This window comes from Stigmatopora nigra, chromosome 19, assembly GCF_051989575.1.
Source record: "Stigmatopora nigra isolate UIUO_SnigA chromosome 19, RoL_Snig_1.1, whole genome shotgun sequence".
NCBI classification, from domain to species: domain Eukaryota; kingdom Metazoa; phylum Chordata; class Actinopteri; order Syngnathiformes; family Syngnathidae; genus Stigmatopora; species Stigmatopora nigra.
The window spans coordinates 9,944,138-9,962,781 of NC_135526.1; the positions used below are offsets into that span (position 1 = coordinate 9,944,138).

The 18,644-nt window shown below is 42.7% G+C and overlaps 2 protein-coding genes across 5 annotated transcripts; one reads left to right on the forward strand and one right to left on the reverse strand.

The window, feature by feature from the left end:
• Window positions 1-1,208: 1,208 nt before the first annotated feature.
• Window positions 1,209-4,239, reverse strand: LOC144212596 (microfibrillar-associated protein 3-like). 2 transcript variants are annotated; one of them, XM_077740602.1, is made up of 3 exons: window positions 4,088-4,239; window positions 3,307-3,531; window positions 1,209-2,692 (listed from the first exon to the last, which is right to left on the reverse strand). In XM_077740602.1, exons 2-3 carry the CDS (start codon window positions 3,512-3,514, stop codon window positions 2,136-2,138), a joined length of 765 nt encoding a protein of 254 aa, XP_077596728.1. In that variant the 5' UTR covers window positions 3,515-3,531; window positions 4,088-4,239; the 3' UTR covers window positions 1,209-2,135. The 2 variants fall into 2 exon arrangements, with proteins under 2 accessions (XP_077596728.1, XP_077596729.1); XM_077740603.1 differs by lacking the exon at window positions 4,088-4,239 and adding an exon at window positions 3,890-4,074.
• On the forward strand, window positions 4,078-15,660 carry fam114a2 (family with sequence similarity 114 member A2). 3 transcript variants are annotated; one of them, XM_077740600.1, is made up of 13 exons: window positions 4,078-4,160; window positions 4,998-5,214; window positions 8,625-8,727; window positions 8,810-8,979; window positions 10,983-11,117; window positions 11,197-11,358; window positions 11,436-11,559; window positions 11,646-11,731; window positions 13,865-13,960; window positions 14,520-14,644; window positions 14,898-14,970; window positions 15,030-15,083; window positions 15,327-15,660. In XM_077740600.1, exons 2-13 carry the CDS (start codon window positions 5,038-5,040, stop codon window positions 15,429-15,431), a joined length of 1,410 nt encoding a protein of 469 aa, XP_077596726.1. In that variant the 5' UTR covers window positions 4,078-4,160; window positions 4,998-5,037; the 3' UTR covers window positions 15,432-15,660. The 3 variants fall into 3 exon arrangements, with proteins under 3 accessions (XP_077596726.1, XP_077596727.1, XP_077596725.1); XM_077740601.1 differs by lacking the exon at window positions 4,078-4,160 and adding an exon at window positions 4,273-4,599 and having other exon boundaries at window positions 5,006-5,214; XM_077740599.1 differs by lacking the exon at window positions 4,078-4,160 and adding an exon at window positions 4,309-4,599.
• Window positions 15,661-18,644: the final 2,984 nt, after the last annotated feature.

Here is an 18,644-nt window from a genome sequence, read left to right on the forward strand (position 1 = left end):
AATGTGTAAAGAGAAGGTGGCTCAGTCGGACTTACTAGTGGATGGCTATTTGGAAGCAGTTGTGTAGATATTCATACAACTGTCACTGGCATGGAGCGGTTCAATGATCCCCAAGGCTACTTCACCACCAGGAAAATCGATTGAATTCAAGTGAATGATTCAGGTAATAATTAGAATTTCTCGCAGTGCGTATCTCTGAACACGGCATTACAAATAACCGTTTCATTGTTGAGTGCATGCGATTTGTAGAACCACAATACGACAAGTGTTTAGTGTACTGTTTGTGTGTAAACTTGGTTTAAAACCTTTTTTTGATTTAAGAGACTTGGCCCGGTCAACAAATCAAGGATTTGGTTATGAAGAATCTGACATATTTTACTCATTCTTTTTAGTATAGCTGTTTCATTTTGATATCACATTTTACTCATTCTTTTTAGTATGGCTGTTTCATTTTGATATCACATTTTACTCATTCTTTTTGTGGCGGTCTTGTTTTAGTATCGCCACTGAAGAGTTGGGCTCCTGTTCTCAATTCAATTACAATATGAACAGAAGGATGGGTCCGAGACTCCTCGACTACAATGTTAACAAAAGGCTCTTCCTGAGATTCTTGTTTCAAGGTGGGATTCACACTGATAAGAGACCAGATGGAGGACTTCAAAGGGCAGAGGAACAAAGAGCAGGGCAGAGGGTCGGGACTTTATAGGACCAGCGGAGACAGAGGTCTGGATGATGTGGATTCAAGGCTGGAAGATGTGGAGCCCAGAGAAACCCCCCCTCACAGCAGCCCTGGACCAGCCCACATCTCATTATTAATCAGCAAATGAATATGCATTTTTGTTGGACTATAACTGGGCAAACGCGGGTTTGGACAATGTCTTTTCCATCCTCCGCTTTGGGACATCAACACTCAGCGGGCTTATTCTATGGGAGGGAGACCCGGAGCTCTGTATGAATCAATTTGAATGGAATAAACCATCTGTGGATAAACTCGCTCAACCCTGGTTTGTCTCCTCCGATGCTGAACACGCTCCATTGTTAGACTGGAGACTACAGAGTTAAGGAATTGGAGTCAGGTGAAATAGTTTAGTCTAACAGTTAATTGTCAGAAAAGTCAAGCACGTCCACGCAACTCAGATGAGCCACCAGTGTTGGTGTGACAGCCCATCTGCTTGCATTGTTATATAATGATCATGGATCATTAAAGGTGAAGGATCACAGTAAGATTTATTTTCATAAATACATATTTAAGTTGCTATTCTTCAGGATAAAAAAAATGTAACTACATTTCAAACATGACTTGGTACTAAATATGACAATATGTTGTGTGCGGCTGTACAACATTTTCAGGTGCTAAATTGTATTTATTTCCCTTGCAAAACAAATTAAAATAATTGCAATTAGGTGGTGCGATTGGTTTCCGCGTCGGCCTCACGGCTCTGGGGTCCTAGGTTCAAATCCAGGTCGGTCCAACTGTGTGCAGTTTGGATGGTCTCCCCTGGGCCTGCGCGGGTTTCCTGTGGGTAATCCAGTTCCCCCACATTCCAAAAACATGCATGGTATGCTGATTGGATTCTCTAAATTGTCCCTAGGTATGCGTGTGAGTGTCCAAGGTTGCCCGTCTCCTTGTGCCCTGGAATCAGCTGGCTATCGATTACGGCTGTCCCCTGCCTCTGGCCCGGAGTCAGCTGGCATAGGCTCCAGCACCCCCCACAACCCTAATGAGGCTAAAGCGGTTCGGAAAATGAGATAATTGCAATTAAGGTTGAAAAGCCTTCTTACAGATTCACAAGATACCGAAATATTTTTATTATGTTTTTATGTATTTTACTCTTTTTTGCACTCAGTCATTTTGTTTGTTTGTTTGTTTGTCATCCTTGATATGTCTATAGAAACTCCTATGGACCTATGGAGTTTCTGAAAAAAAATGTCAGACATTAAATCTGGAAAGTGCTACTGTACTGTAGTTAAAAATAAAAACTTGTTTTCTAGTTGCGGAGATGGAGTCATGCCTTTTTACGATGGTTTAAGGTAAGAGTATCTAACATTACGATTGTGGTCAGAGCTCACTAAAGTTGTGAATGAAAACACCAAGGCCAGTTCAACAAAGTCCATTGATGCAGACCTATTGATTGTTACACCTGCACGTGAGTTTCCTGGTCATCTGATTGCTCCCGTGCCCCGCCATCAGCCGCCTCCCTCCCGCTCACAGTAGGCAGGACATTATCTGGCCCCTCTCCGCCAGCGCGACAGTTGAGTAAAAGCGGGGGCAACGGGACACTGCGAGCCAACTCCTCCATGTGCCGGGCAAACTCCTTGGTCTTGTACTGTGTCACCTTGGCCAGCTCTAGTGTCTTGGCAGAAGTGATGATAGGGATGTGGCGGGCGATCTCCAAGGCACGCTGGAGCTTCTCGATGCCTTCGGTGCGGAAGAACTCGTTGACGGCCCACTCCGTCTTCTTCAGGTGGCCTCGGACCATACCCAGAAGGGTCAAGTTGAGGACTAAGGTCACAGAGAAGGTCGCTAGACAGACACCCACGTAGTACACCCCAAGGCCGCTGTAGGTGTAGGCCACGCGCACAATGACGCTGTAGTTGCCACTCTCTGAAACACATGTGTAGCGACCACGGTCCTCAAAAGAAACAGTGGTAATGTTGAGTTCGCCCGTTTCCTTGACAATCCACTTTCCGCCTGCAAGGACATAGACAGACATTTTTTTTAATCTTGTTAAATCCATCCAGTTCAACTGCTTCAGTATGTAGAATGGTGAATCTGAATGTATTAAAATGTTAACACTGTCACAAGGAATACTCCCATCTGTGGTAGTTAATAAAATCATTCATTAAATCATTCTCTTTTTTGTTCCATTTATCTTCACAAGGGCATAAAATAGTGAAAAATATATTCACGTGCATGTATTATTTATAGAATACATTTTAATAGTTGTCGCCTCGGGGGTTAAACGTTCACTCACCTGACTTTGGTGCTGGCAGGCACTGGGGGCGGTATGATTGTGAGTACGTACATATGTTCGTTTGTCTCACTGTGTGCATTACGGCTGACTGGTGACCAGTTTCAACCAAAATCTGCTGGGTTAGGCTCCAGCAACCCCCAGAACACTTTCGAGGATGCATGGTATGGAAGATGAATGAATGAATTACTTTTAGTCTACTACTTTTAGTCTATTACTTTTTTAGTCTTCACCGCATCTCTACTACTACTATCGACAGTCATGGTCCCATCCTTTTTTGGAGAGTTTTGGTTTCCGACAATGTGATCTTGAGGGTATCAGTCTTTCTACCTACTTGTATCCCCGAACAGGAGTCGTCCACCAGGGCCATACCATCTGACGTCACCGCGGACCCCTGTCACGTTACACTCGATCAGGGTAGTGATTCCCTCCTTAAGCACTACAGCGCCAGATATGGTTTCCACATCCGTTCGGTTCTCGGCACAGTTTACAGCACAGATCCAAAGTAGCAGCAGCATAGAGATTACCGTAGCGCCTACCATGTTGACGATGGGCAGACCTGCAGAAAAAGTATATTAAAAAAAAAACAGTTCTACGGTAGTCAATATCAGCCATTAAAGTTATGTGCATTGGAAACATCAGAATAAATTCATTTGTTGGCATTTGTGGTGAAAGAGGTCCAATCTAGTTGAAATATGAGGTCTGCGGTTGAATGGGAACGTTTCATTGCCACTGACGTCGCCAGACGTCCAATTAATTTTGACTGGGAGGGACAGGCCTCACTTGCCAGTCATAATAGATTGGACATCTATAACTATCAATGGCAGAAAATGTTTAACCTCAAACTATCCACATTTGAAAACAAACATGAAGTGGAAGAACGTTAAAATGTTGTAAAAGTTCAGTTTTTTTCACACCTGCGCACAAATAAATTGCTAACAAAGCAGGTCTTATTGCGTCCAGGTGGACGAGCAATATTGGAATCCTCTACCGCCATAAACTATTTCGAATCTTAAAATCTTACTATAAATTATGTTATTGTACAAAGTCACCCAGTCTTTCACATATATAAAGCCTCTTATCGTTGTCGAATCTGCATGAAGTTAAATAATCACCTTTCGATTCGGCCGTGTCGTTTACTTCCGCATTAAGTTAGTAGGTGGTGTGGTAGGTGTGGCATGGTCCGAGGTAAAATGTTTGCCTTTTTTTGTATACTCTAAGTAGTACTTATATTTATTATTATTTTTTTAAATATGCTACTTGTATTCGTGAAGTTAAAATGTAGATGACAACATTTGGTTTTGTATTTACAATCTACGTACAGTTTGGTCTTATTTTGGAACATTTAACCGGAACTTATTGTCCGAAACCATGCCTGTATGAGGAGACGCGATTGTGACGTGGCTGGCAAAGCTCGTTCGAAAACAAAAAGATAGCAACATTAAGTACTTTTCTATTCTTAATGGCTTCGAACTCTAAGATCAATGATACTTGATCGAATCCTAAAGTTACACCTTGAATGTATCCATGTTGTTGTTGCTGTTGTATAAGGGGGAAACTGCACGTAGGCTGGTTTATTTGCTAGCATACACACTTTGACAGCTGGAAAGAAATACAAAGCGACGAGGTGAGTTGTTTACAAAAATGATGGTCTCAGAAGAAACTTACCTTGTATAAAAATGCAGTAACGTTGAAAAGTTAGGTTTTTTTTAATAATATCGACATTCTGCTGTAAAATTCTTGCTATGTATCCAGTGGAAAGTTGGTAAAATTAATGCAAAATAAATTAATAAATAAATGAAAAAAACATAAAAAAAGTTCAACTCACACGTATATATACACCACTGTGTTTATTTTATGACTAAGAGGGATTTCAAATTTAATGGGATTTTAAACCTGACTGTGTAATACAAAACCCAACTTGAAACACCAGCTAAATAAAATCCTAACCTTGGAGTGAATTCCAAATTCTGCTCCACCCTGTTTATTAAATGCATCTCTAAAACTAATTTAGACACTTTTCAGCTTTTCAGAAGTCAGAACATCCGGTATGTGAGAATCGAATATGTCTAACCACGAAGACAACGTGTCCGAGATCCAAGATGCCATGACGCCTGACGGCTCCTTGGCAAGCACGCTTGATGTGTCGACAGATGTGGCACCCACAAGGAAAGCCCGGAGGAGGGCGGAGGCTCAACCCCGACTGGGAGAAACATCTAAAGTAGACGAGCATCCAGAAGAGGTATTTGGCATTCATACTAAATAAAAGGCTTTATTCACGAAACATTGGTAATGTAAATTCTGGTTATACATTTTTTTAAATTTCATTTTTAACTTCAGCCATGTAAAGTAGTGCCATATTGCCCTGATTATAAGATGATTTTTTTTATTCCAATAAGACTAAAAAAGTGGGAGTTGTCTTATTTGCGGAGTCCAGACATCATATTAATTCCCAACTCTAGATGTCGCTAGATTTCTTTAAAGTGAATATTGAACTTAACTCCCTAGGCCAGAGCAAACCACTGTCACAAAGAAGAAAAATAAAAAGAGCGACAGCATTAAGAGGAAAAATACAGAATAGCGGTAAGAAAAAAAGAGAGGAAGAGAAGAAATAAATGGAGAGACGTAGCGACAATCTGGAGAGAAATGGATCGAAGATCGGCCAGGTTTACCGGCACCTGACAAGTATGATGCAAACTTCCAGGTGATGGCGATAAATGAAGCAGTCTTCAAACAGTTGCCAAGCAGCTGTGACATATGGTGTCACAGAGTGTAATGTACGGAAATGGAGAGCTCAAATAGATCGCCTAAAAATTATCTCATTCAGAGAAAAGCTTTCCGTGGTCCTCAGAGCGGTTGCTTCCAAGAGCTCAACAGAAGGGTGTGCGCGTACGCGGATGAGAAAAGGGACCGGATGGCTATCAGCAGGGCTGTCATTCAGCTCAAAGCTGTGGAAATAGCCAAAGGCCTCGGCTGGTGTAAAACAATGATGCAGCGTAGACTAACGCTGCGACGCAGAGCAAGTCTAGCCTAGAGACTGCCCTCTAACTTATGAGGGAAGCTGTTGTCTTTTCAGCGCTACGTGATCATCTTGAGAACAAAGCACTCTTATCCACTGGATCAGATTGGCAATTCTGATCAGAGACCTGTGTCTATTGGCATGGCAACACCTGTCACTGTACACAAGAAAGGTGGGAAATCTATTATTTTAAAATCCATTGGAATTGAGAAGAGGCACGCCACCATCATATTAGCCTGCCTCGCAGACAAAACCAAACTCTCGATATATGATTTTAACACGTAGGACAGTACCTAAGGAGTCGATGCCAGCGGACATTATTGTACATGCCCAGGAAAAGGGCTGGATGGAAACCGAGCTTTTCGTGGCTCAAGGTTGTGTGGGGCAGATGGCTTGGGAGACTCGGAAAAAGAGGAACATGCTGATTTTGGATGCATTTTTTGGACACTTGTCACATCCAGTCAAAAACAAGTGAAGGCAATGAATGGGAACTCGGCTGTATGTGTTGGATGTTGTGGTCAATAAACCTTTCAAAGACAATCTGCGAAAGAAATACAAAGAGTGGCCCCTGTCTGGTGATCATGCGCTCACACCGACTGGAGCGGGGTTGGGCAAACCGGTCCTCGAGGATCGCTGTGGGTGCAGGTTTTTGTTCCAACCGATCCAGCACAGACGCTTTGATCACTGAGATTTCCGCAGAAAGCAAGAAGCACCTGACTGCAATCCACTGATTGCACTTGTAGGTCACCAGTTTGGTGGAAAGGTGTCCTATTTTTAAGGGTTGGAATGAAAACCTGCACCCACTGCGGCGGCCCTTTGTGGAATAGTTTGCCCACCCCTGGACTGGAGAGATTTAGGGGCCTCCAGTATGTTGGATTCTGTGAGTGGATCCTCCACACATGGGATGCAATTTCCTCAAAAAGCATCACCCACCGGTTTAAAAAATGCTGCATATCACATGCCCTGGACTTCAGTGACGATGACGTGCTATGGGAGGAGCCAAAGGGTGACACTGAGCAAAGCGAAGAAGACGATGTTTGTAAGGAGTATTGTCCTGACACGACAGATCTCAGCGACTCTGAAGTCTAAATCATTTTGCATTATTTTATTGCAATGTTTTTCTGTATTCAGATTTGGTTCAAGACTCTTTAATATATTGTTATGATTTGTTTCAGATGTACTATTATGTTCTGGATAAAATTAAAATTGGTGTTTGATAGGTTCATCAATAGGCATTCTCAAATGCACACACAAATAAAAGAGACCTCAGACTCATCTGAGGTGTTCTTGCAAGAGAGAATGCGAAGCTGACGCGTCTTCGTCCAAGGTTTATTCTGCCGTTAGACGCATCTCTCTTGCTGTTTTTTTAAATTTCAGACATACAACAGACATCTCAGCTCCCATGGGAGGCGTGTTAAAACAGTTTTGAGAAGTCGATAGTTCTCAAAACAAATGAAGGTCTACCGGATCAGTGTGAGAAGTCGATAGTCAAGAACCCGAGTTACAATAGAATGTTTAGTTCTCAAAACAGATGCAAGACTGCCGGATCTTCTCCATATTTCAGCTGGCCAAGAGGAGTCTTTTGGCAAACATGAAAAAGAAGGGGTCGTCCTATATTCGAGGTCGTCTTATGTTCGGACCAATAGGGTAATCAATCCCTTATCTCAAAATGAAAATAAAATAGTAATGTGGTCAATAGGGCGGCCCGGTGCCGTGATTGGTTAGTGCGTCAGCCTCACAGTGCTGGGGTCCTAGGTTCAAATCCAGCTTCCACCTGTGTGGAATTTGCATGTTAACCCCAGGCCTGCGTGGGTTTCCTGAGGGTACTCAGGTTTCCTCCCACATTCCAAAAACATCCATGGCAGGCTGATTGGACACTCGAACTTGCCCCTAGGTATGGGTGTGAGTGTGCATGGTTGTCCATCTCCTTGTGCCCCTTTGATCGGCTGGCCACCGATTCAGGGTGTCCCCCGACTATGGCCCGGCGTCAGCTTGGATTGGCTCGAGCACCCCCCATGACCTTAATGGGGAAAAAGCCGTTCAGAAAATGAGATGAGGAGATGTGCTCATTAAATATTTTTAAAACAAAGGTGAGTGTGCTAGAGAAAACCACAGGCTGAAAGCTGTGACGAAGCACATGCTCTCAACTGGGTAAAATACAGCAACAATATTTGCACAAAAATTACAATTATTTATCCCTGATACAATAAAAAAATTGGTATAAACTGGCGGTTGCTACATGACATCGATACGATTAGTTAACGAATGACCGAGGAGTAGGACTTCTAAGTAAGTGACCACAAGAATAACAATATCTACCTGAGTGGCAATTTGACAGCCTCTGGTTAAAAAAAATACAAAGTGCTTGTTCTCATTAACTGAAGGATAATTAATAATGATAACGTCTAATTGAAAAGAATACAGCTTGCATTGTCCAGAAAAAATAAATAATTTTATATGTAACCCTAGGGTAAGAATATTTTTGGGTTATAATATAAAATAAACAGTCTCGGATGAAAAGAAAATCTGATTTTTATTTTTTTTTGTCCAGCGTCCACCCAAAAGTTCAAAAGTTAGCAATCCAGAGTCTGGCTTTTCTCCAATTGACTACATGCCTTTGCTCTTTCTTTTAGTCGCCACCAACTCAGTCTCCAGTTGCCCAAACAAGTTGGAGTTACTGGGGCGACTGGGGTAAATCTATCCTCTCCACGGCCACCGCCACTGTGACAACTGTGGGTAAGTACATGTCTGAAAACCCACTCTCCACCTAAGACGACCTTATATATTCATTATTTTCACCACCATGATGGTTATTCAGGCCAGGGGCTGACTCAAGTCATCGAGAAAGCCGAGACGTCGCTAGGCATCCCGGGCCCCAGCGAGCTCTTTACCCCGGTGGAAGATGAGGGCGGGAGTGGTGAGGTGGAACAAGTGGCGACAGGTGCTATGGGGATGCTCACATCGCTCACCAGCGTGGTTCAAAATACTGTATGTCAACTACCAAAGGGAACACACGCACACACCCCATCTCTAATGTGACTACAAGTATATATTATTATTTTTAGTCATTAACTTCCCTTTAACTGCGTCAAATCCAGTTTCATTAATGGTAGTCGAGGATTATTATTATCATAGCTCAATGCTAACCTTTGGAGAGTTACTGTTTACTATTGACCAGCACTATCTAGTTTTAACACTGAAAAGTGCCATAGAATGTATAGGTTGATTGATTTTAAGTTTCTTTTGCAGTTCACATTCAGCCAACATTTTCAACATGCTGTGAGCCAATAAAAATTGAGCAGTGGGCCGCAGTCGGTCCATGTGCTGTGTGCTGTATGTAGTATGGTCCCCTGGAGCAAAATGCCCAATATGGACACTCATCATAGATATTTGGTGACGTAGTTTCCCCAGCGTGTCTGTGGTCGGCTCCGTGGCCTCCTCCCGGTGGGACGTGCTCAGAACACCTCCCGAGGGAGGCATCTAAGGGACATCCTAATCAGAAGCCCGAGCCAAGTCATCTGGGTCCTCTCAATCCGGAGGAGGGGCTGGGATTAGATCCTAGATGATAGAGCTTCTCACCTTATCTCTAAGGGAAAGTCCGTACATCCTGCGGAAGAAACTCACATCAACCGTTTGTATCTGGGATCTTGTCCTTTCGGTCACAGCTCATGAGGGTGGGAACGTAGATCGGCCGCTAAATAGAGAGCCTCGCCTTTTGGCTCAGCTCCTTCTTCACTACGGCGGAATGATACAGAGTCCACATCACTGCAGATGCTGCACCGATGCGCCCTTCGATCTCCCGCTCCATTCTTCCCTCACTCGTGATACTTAAACTCCTCCAACTGGGGAAGGACCTGATCCCTGACGCAAAGAGGGCAGGCCACCTTTTTCCGACTGAGGACTATGGTCTCAGATTTGGAGGTGCTGATCCACATCCACACCTCTTCACATTCAGTTGGGAATCGTTCCAGCGAAAGTTGGGAGATCACGGCCTGATGAAGCCAAAAGAACCACATCATCTGCTTATAGCAGGGAGGCAATATTGAGGCCACCAAACCGGAACCGCTCAACACCACGGTTGTACCTAGATATTCTATCGATACAAGTAATGAACAGAATTAGTGACACAGGGCAGCCCGGCGGAGTCCAACCCCCAATGGAAATGGATCCGACTTATTGCCAGCTACCTGGCCAGACTCTGACACCGATCATAATGGGACCGGATCCCGCGTAATAGGGGTTCTGGAATCCCATACTTCCGGAGTACCCCCCACAATACCAAAAGACCGGCGACCAGAAGACCGGCGACCAAAAGACCGGCGACCAAAAGACCGGCGACCAAAAGACCGGCGACCAAAAGACCGGCGACCAAAAGACCGGCGACCAAAAGACCGGCGACCAAAAGACCGGCGACCAAAAAATGTCCAACCCCCCTCCACAGCAGTGATACCAGAACCCAAGGTGTGCATAGAGGTGAGCCCGCACACATCGATCCAAAATTTCTCAACCTCACGCACCAGGTCAAGCTCTTTCCCAACTAGAGAGCTGAAATTCCAGGTCACAAGAGCCAGTTACTGCAGCCGGGGATTGGACCGCCAAAGATCCCTCCTTTGGCTGACGCCCGACTGTCGACACACCCATGTGAAGGGTAACCCACGTCGTATCTTCGGAGTGTGCCAGGCCAGACCCCATTGTTAAACAATGTTTCTCATCATAAGAGGTCTTCTGAGCCATTCTTTGTCTGGTTCCTCACCTCAAACCAGTTTGCCATGGGTGACCCTACCAGTGGCACAAGGCCCCAGACAACATAGCTCTAAGAATCACTGGGACACACAAACCCCACCACCACAATAAGGGGGGCAAATTTGTTTTCTATTTTTATAAGTATTATTATTATTTTTAACTTTTTCGGAACAAAGGACTTAACTCTGTAAAGCACTAAGCTGTGGCTAATACGTGGCAATACTTATGGTACAATCCCATGCCTGCAGGGAAAGACGGTAATCAACGGTGGACTGGATGCTCTGGAGTTCATCGGGAAGAAGACGATGGACGTTATTGCAGAGGGTGACCCTGGCTTCAAGAAAACCAAAGGCCTCATGATCACAAACTCCACTCTCTCTCAGGTTAACACATTAAGTTACAAAGGATGACCAATGAAAGTCCATAGGCCAAGATTTTTTTCTCTCTCTCTATCAACATCAGGTATTAAGGGAGGCCAAAGAGCGAGAGGAGCTTCAAACAGAAGTGTCTTTGGACTCATCGGAGAAGAAGACAGTCGCTCACTACGGGGTGCTCTTCGACCAATTCCAGGGCTTGGCCCACCTCGAGGCTCTAGAGATGCTCTCTCGGGAAAGCGAGTCCAAAGTCAGTTGGGCAGGAGGGGTTTTTTTAAAAAAAAAAAAAATTAAATAAGGATATTTAGCATTTTTTTCCACTGACAGGTAAAGTCCGTGTTGATGACACTTTCAGGCGATGAGTTAGGTAAGCTCCGAGGCGAGCTGGAACTCATTAAGGATGCCTTTTCCAATATGGAGTTTGAAGACGAGGATGTAGACGAAAAGAGAGGTACAAAGTCATTTAGTGCGTTCCAAGTTCAATATGTATTTCCTGTCCAGCGGTTGTCAACACAAGTAGTTTTGTGTCATTTTCAGACCAAGATGGATCTGACTTTGAAAGTGAGCTCACCCAGGCCTTGGAGGGTCTAGCTGTCTCCACTACAGCTGAAAAACTCAGCAAGGTACACAAGATATACAGTGGTGGTCAAAAGTTTCCATACACTTGTGAAAAAACAAAATGTCATGCTCTCTTGAGTTATTTTTCTACGACTCTGATTTTTCTCTGATGGAGTGATTGGAACAGATACTTTGTCACAAAAAACATTCATAAAGTTTGGTTCTTTTATGACTTTATTATGGGTTAACAGAAAAAGTGATAAAATCTGCTGGGTCAAAAATATACATACAGCAACACAAATTAACAATTTTAGTGACTTAGAAAGTTGTCAGTGTAATTAGCTTTACAGCATGGCTTCTTAACTTCTTGTGAGTGATTATGAGTGACTGCAGCTGGTGACTTACTTCTCTGAGGCCATTTAAATAGGGCTCATTGGATTCAAACGCTACAATGGTAAAGTCAAAGGAACTCAGCATGGATCTTAAAAATGATTCATTGACTTGAACAATTCAGTAAAGTCACTTGGAGCCATTTCAAAGCAGCTGCTGGTCCCAAGAGCAACACTGCAAACAACGGTTTGTAAGTATAAACATGGCACTGTTTTGTTACTGCCACGATCAGGAAGAAAACGCAAGCCATAATCTGCTGAGAGAAAATTGGTCAGGAGGGTCAAGATTCAACCGAGAGTCACCAAAAAGCAGATTTGCCAAGAATTAGAAGCTGCTGGAACATGGGTGTGCCGTGCAAGAAGGAAGCTCTTGCTCCAAAAGCGGCACCTTAAGGCTTGACTGAAGTTTGCTGCTGATCACATGGACAAAGATAAGACTTTCTGGAGGAAAGTTCTGTGGTCAGACGAAACAAAAATCAAGCTGTTTGGCCACAATGCCCAGCAATATGTTTGGAGGAGAAAAGGTGAGGCCTTTAACCCGAAGTACACCAAGCCTACTATCAAGGTGGTAGTATTATGCTATGGGGCTCTTTGCTGCCGATGGATCTGGTGCTTTACAGAGAGTAAATGGGATAATAAAGAAGGAGGATTACCTTCAAATTATTCAAGATAACATAAAGTCATCAGCCGAAGATTGGACCTTGGGCGCAGTTGGGTGTTCCAACAGGACAATGACCCCAAACACACATCAAAAGTGGTAATGATGTGGCTAAATCAGGCTAGAATTATGGTTTTCGAATGGCTTTCCCAGAGTCCTGACTTAAACCCCATTGAGAACTTGTGGACAATGCTGAAAAAACAAGTCCATGTCAGAAAGCCATTAAATTTAACTGAACTGCACCAATTCTCTCTCTTCAAGAGGAGTGGTCAAAGATTCAACCAAAAGCACCCAATTGAATTTAAAACAGCCAAGGGACATGTTACCAAATATTAGTGCTGCTGTATGTATATTTTTGACCCAGCAGATGTGATCACTTTTTTTCTGTTCACCCATAATAAAGTCATAAAAGAACCAAACTTCATGAATGTTTTTTGTGACGAATAAGTATGTGTTCTAATCACTATCAGAGAAAAATCTGAGTTGTAGAAATAACTGAAAACTCAAGAGAGCCATGACATTATGTTCTTCACAAGTGTTTGTAAACTTTTGACCGCAACTGTATGCAAGCACCTCATTGGTCGGTGCTCGGACGTTTGGTCGTCGGTCTTTTGGTCGCCGGTCTCTTGGTCGTCTTTTGGTCCCTTTTGGTCGCCGGTCAAATGGTGACAGAGAGTTTACTGTTGAAACCAGCTCACAAAATTATATTCATGAGAGTTTATTATCTAATCATCTACTGTTTTCAACAGTACTTAGATATTAAACAGTACTTAAATATTAAACTCTCATGAATCAACAGTTGATATTTAGATATTAAACTCTCTCTCTCTTAGATATTAAACTCTCTCTCATGATTATAATTTTGAGATCTGGTTTCAACCGTAAACTTCCTGTCACCATTTGATTGGCGACCAAAAGACCGGCGACCAAATGACCGGCGACCAAATGACCGGCGACCAAAAGACCGGCGACCAAATGACCGGCGACCAAATGACCGGCGACCAAATGACCGGCGACCAAATGACCGGCGACCAAATGACCGGCGACCAAATGACCGGCGACCAAATGACCGGCAACCAAAAGACCGGCGACCAAACGTCCAGTCACGCATTGGTCTGTTTTCAATCAAATGCTACTTTACACCCTGACAGGCTTGTAGAAGAGCATGCAGTGTGACTGTGTATCTGGACAAGTCTTCGCAGGATGTCAAGGAATGTGAAGACGAGAGGACCAAACTCACTGTCGAGGTATGGACGCACACAATGAGACGGCACCTTCTTGTGGAGTATGTTTTAGCAACTGTTTTACTGCACTGTTATAGTCAACAAGTTATTAATGATGAAACAACTTTTATTGAAATAGAAACCAAGATGTGGCTCACTTACATTACCTTTAACCTCCTAGAACCTGGCGTCCACACATATGGACATCACATTTTTGGTTGTCACAAGACTGTAATGTTAAATTTTGGACTACAAAGGCCTGGCTGGTGTCCACTTATGATGTGGACATATTTTTTCTCAGAAACTTCATCATGTAAAAAGATAATTATTTGTCTTTATACGCATCAGGTCACAATTAGCCTAAATATCAAATAGAAAATAAAAAATGCCTGCCTTGCAAGAGTCAGGGTCTTGGGAGGTTAAGTGAACACATTTTAATTAATCCTCATTGCACCAGCTTTTGACTGGACATTAACACATGATTGTCACTGTGTGCTATGTTTAAGCATTTTTCGCGTCATTAGCACTTGATTTCATTAGATTTTAGGTTTTAAGGTTACTTTTATTATTATGTTTTCCTTAGGACCTGAACAACGCCGCGATCAGGAGTCTGGCTGAGTTGACAGCATGCTCCATTGAACTTTTCCACAAGCTGGGTGAGACCCTGCTCCTCTCCAATGGCGAAGTTGAAGCAAAGGTCCTATCACAGTAAGATATTATTCATGGTTTATTGGAAACCAATCTTCATGTGTTGTTCATGCATTTTTTTAGTGTGGGAGTTGTGTAAAATTGTGATATGCTCCTCCCAACGACTACGTCAATGTGTCATTGTGTTCGCTGTGGCAATAACAATTTAAAAAATCCAAGAATTAATGTTTGTCCTTAATTTGTATCATGTTTTTTTGTGTACTGTGAAAATATGAATACAATCCTATCCTTCCTTTTCCATTGCCAACCACAGGCTGACAGTTGTGCTGTGTAAAGAAGTCTCATTGCTTTCCAAACATTTTACCTCCTGTTTAACAGAAGCTGGGGTGAGTAAGATCAGATATCCTAACAAAATGTAAGGATTACGAGTTGTTTTTTTTTCCAGACAAATGAGAAGGGAGAAGTCCTCAACCCGGTCATAACAGGAGTCTTCCTTGAGGTTTGTATCTGAATTTTGGAGGCAGGCCTCCAGGCTACTTTCTTGATTTAGGACAGTAAGCACTGATCTGAAAGTTTAGGAGTACATAAGCTCATTCAACTAAAAAAAGTAATGCTCATTTATTAATTTCATTTTCACTATGCTAATGGTAAAAACGCCCTCATGGAGAACAGTCTGAAGTTTAGCTTTAAAAGACAAGCCACGTATCCTAAGCGCTAAACAATAGTTCTGTTTTACTCGCAGGCGTCCAACAGTGCGTCCTACATTCAGGATGCCTTCCAGCTCCTGATGCCCATCGTGGAGATATCCCATATCCAGAGAAGAGCCAGCATACACCAGGACACCTGAATAAGAGGATCTCCCTCTGATTTTTTTTTAAAACCATGTCAGTGTTTTTAATTGTATTAATTCCACTGTCCACTCTTCAGAAAAGGAAAAACTACCACTTATCCTCATTAAGAATCGTTATTGCAGGTTGTGACCAGCTTCCCTTTGAATACTATCAAACCTCAGGTGTTCATATTTGTTGAAATTTGTCAACGTTTTAAAATAAAATAAAATAAAAATACTGGCATGACCAATGTTCCCTCTAAGCTGCGTGCGTGCGCAATTGCGCACTACTCTCGTCTTCTATGTGCAGCAGCAATCATGGCGCGCAGTAAATAAAATCCAAACTTTGTATTTTTTTTAATTTTTTTTATACCATTTTCCCCATGATGGCACTGTTTGCATGGCATCCAGTGGCAGTAGCTTTGTCCTCTATTATGTTTTTCGTGTTTTGCAGCCCTCCTATCAAGTGGTGATATTGGGTGACAACTCTCTCTAAATCTACTGTTTGTGGTTGTGTGCGTGTCTGTGTCTCTAGTATGTGTGATCGTTTGTCTTCAACCTACACAATGGACTATAAATGGAAATTAGCCCCCGGCTACAATCTTACATATATGTTCATTAACATGAATACAAATATGTTCACTAATATGTGCTATCCCTTATTAAATAAATCAAAGCAAAATCATGGAAAAATATCGCATATAAATGGAAACCTGACTATCTCAATTGACACGTTCAGCAGAAAAGATATTTGAACGAGAGGGATAAGTGAGAAGGGCAGATGTGTAAAATAAGATAAAATTTAAGCCTGGTTTGTGCATATTCTAATGGCATTTATGAAGATGTTTTATTCATAGATATTTTTTCATCCATTTTCTGAACCGCTTTCAGACTCGTGGGGGGGTGCTAGAGCTTATCCCTGGTGACTTTGGGCCAGGAGCCTATCCCTGCTGACTTTGGGCCAGGGGTGGTGGACACCCTGTAAGAGACAGACAGCCAGGCACACTCACTGTTACGATCCCGTCGCGACCACTCATCCACCGAGCCGCCCATTCACAGATATTAATCATTACATTTTATTATTACTAAATCATTTATATGTAGTAGACATGCACCTGCTTATGGCAGGTGTGATACTGGTGTGTGCCTATAGCGAGCAATGATGATGTCGCTCACACTGGTACTCAGTGGGCTCAGGGAGGTTTGCTTTCTGTCCATACAAATGTAAAATATTTTATGATCAATTCGTATTTATATAATTACAAGTATCATATCTTTCGCATCACTTCAGGTCTATTAATATAATTTATATTGTGTATCATATAAACATAGAAATGCAAGCATTTGATATTCAATTCGTAATTAATAGCCACACGGTGACCCTGACAAGGAGGTGTGGTGTTGAAACAGTGAATTTATTCACTATAGGTGAAACCTACATAACATAAGTGGCTCAGCCAATCAATACATTTGTCATATATATATTGTGGCATGCTAAAAAAATATGGATATGTTTATGTTATAAGTAATACAGGAAATAATTTAATATATTACTACACATTTGCACCAGGAAGACATTAAATAAACTATTTTGTTATAGTAAATACACAAAAAGTAGTGTATACATACTTTTATTTTTGGAAAAATTATATTCAGGGTGGCCCGGCGGATGAGTTGCTAGCATGTCGGCCTCACAGTGATGGGGTCCTGAGTTTAAATCCAGGTTGGCCCACCTATGTGGTGTTTGCATGGTCTGTGTGGGTTTTTCCGAGTTTTCTGGTTTCCTCCCGCATTCCAAAAACATGCATGGTAGGTTAGTTGGTCAATCTAATTTGCCCCTACCCCATTGTGCCTGAAGTCGGTGGAATAGGCTCCCCCACCTCCGTGACCCGAGTGAGGACAAAGCGGTTCAGCAAATGAATGAATAATAATATTCAACACCCTGCAACTTCTGGAGAATAACTTCCAGGTCTACCCAAACCGTAAACCATGGATGACCGGCAAGGTCCGATCACTCCTCCGTGCCCCAAAATCCTCTACAGTGCTACTCGCGCCAACCTGAAAAGAGGCATTAAGGCTGCCAAAGCAAACCGAGCGACCCCAGCATGTGAAGCTAGGTCGCCACCTCTTGTCTGCCCAAACGCTCAGCACCAGCTCGCCCAAAGACTTTGTGCTGAGTCCACTACTCTACTTGCTCTACACCCGACTGCAGACCCACGTATCCTGGGAACATCATTGTGTAATTTGTGGACGATGTAACGGTGGTGGGGATGATCATGGGGTAAAATGAGACACCCTATAGAGATGAGGTCTTTAGACTCAGCAAGTGGTACGCTCACAACAACTTGGAGCTGAACGTCCCCAAAACCAGAGAACTCATCCTGGACTTCCAACGGACCAAGGCTGCTCCGTCACCTGTATATTAATGGCGAATGTGTGGAGCAAGTAGAGACTTTCAAATTCCTAGGAGTCCACAACTCTGCTGATCTCACTTGGGCGGCAAACACCACTGCACTTGTCAAGAAGGTGCAGCAGAGGGTACATTTCCTGAGTGTACTCAGGAAGGAGCAACTGAACACCAAACTGCAGAGGATGATGAACACAGCCCAAAAGATCATCAACTACCCCAACCTAGCTTGTCTAGCACCTACGAATCCCGGTGCCTTAGAAGGGCAGAGAGCATTATAAAAGACAATACGCATCCTGGCTTCCACCACATCAACCTGCTGCCCTCTGCAAGATGCCACAGACCAATAACAGCCAAGATAAACAGACTCAATGACAGTTTCTTCCTAAGAACTGTCACCATACTCGCTTTCTGCACCTAGGATCTAATCAAGTCTTATTACTACTGGTTATACTACTTATTTATTATGTCGACCACTTATTTATTTATTGATATTAAGTGATTATTTATTTATCATTACTATATATTGATCATTTATGTGTTTGTTTATGTTTGTTGTTGCGTCCATAGACTCAGCGAGTGGTAATCTTTCCCTCTGCTGACCTCACTTGGACTACTACTTATTAATTTAGTTCTTAGACTGTTTATTTTTCTGTGTGTTGTTGTTTGTGTACTGTGCGGTGAAAGCTTTAAATGTAATTATACCTGTATAATGACAATAAAAACATTATATTCAAATTTAGAATACGGTTACATTTCTCTCAACCTTGCTGTGCCCCTTTCTGTCGACAGATGGCAGTAGTTAAATTAACCGGAAGCCTAAG

What these genes read in the sequence shown, in the direction of transcription:
- fam114a2 (XM_077740600.1), top strand. Translation starts at nt 5,038, where the DNA reads ATGTCTAACCACGAAGACAACGTGTCCGAGATCCAAGATGCCATGACG. An exon ending in CGCCACTGTGACAACTGTGG is followed by an intron (nt 8,728 to 8,809) that starts GTAAGTACATGT and finishes ATGGTTATTCAG; the next exon opens with GCCAGGGGCTGACTCAAGTC. An exon ending in GAAGCAAAGGTCCTATCACA is followed by an intron (nt 14,645 to 14,897) that starts GTAAGATATTAT and finishes TGCCAACCACAG; the next exon opens with GCTGACAGTTGTGCTGTGTA.
- LOC144212596 (XM_077740602.1), bottom strand. Translation starts at nt 3,514, where the DNA reads ATGGTAGGCGCTACGGTAATCTCTATGCTGCTGCTACTTTGGATCTGT. An exon ending in ACTCCTGTTCGGGGATACAA is followed by an intron (nt 2,693 to 3,306) that starts GTAGGTAGAAAG and finishes ATGTCCTTGCAG; the next exon opens with GCGGAAAGTGGATTGTCAAG.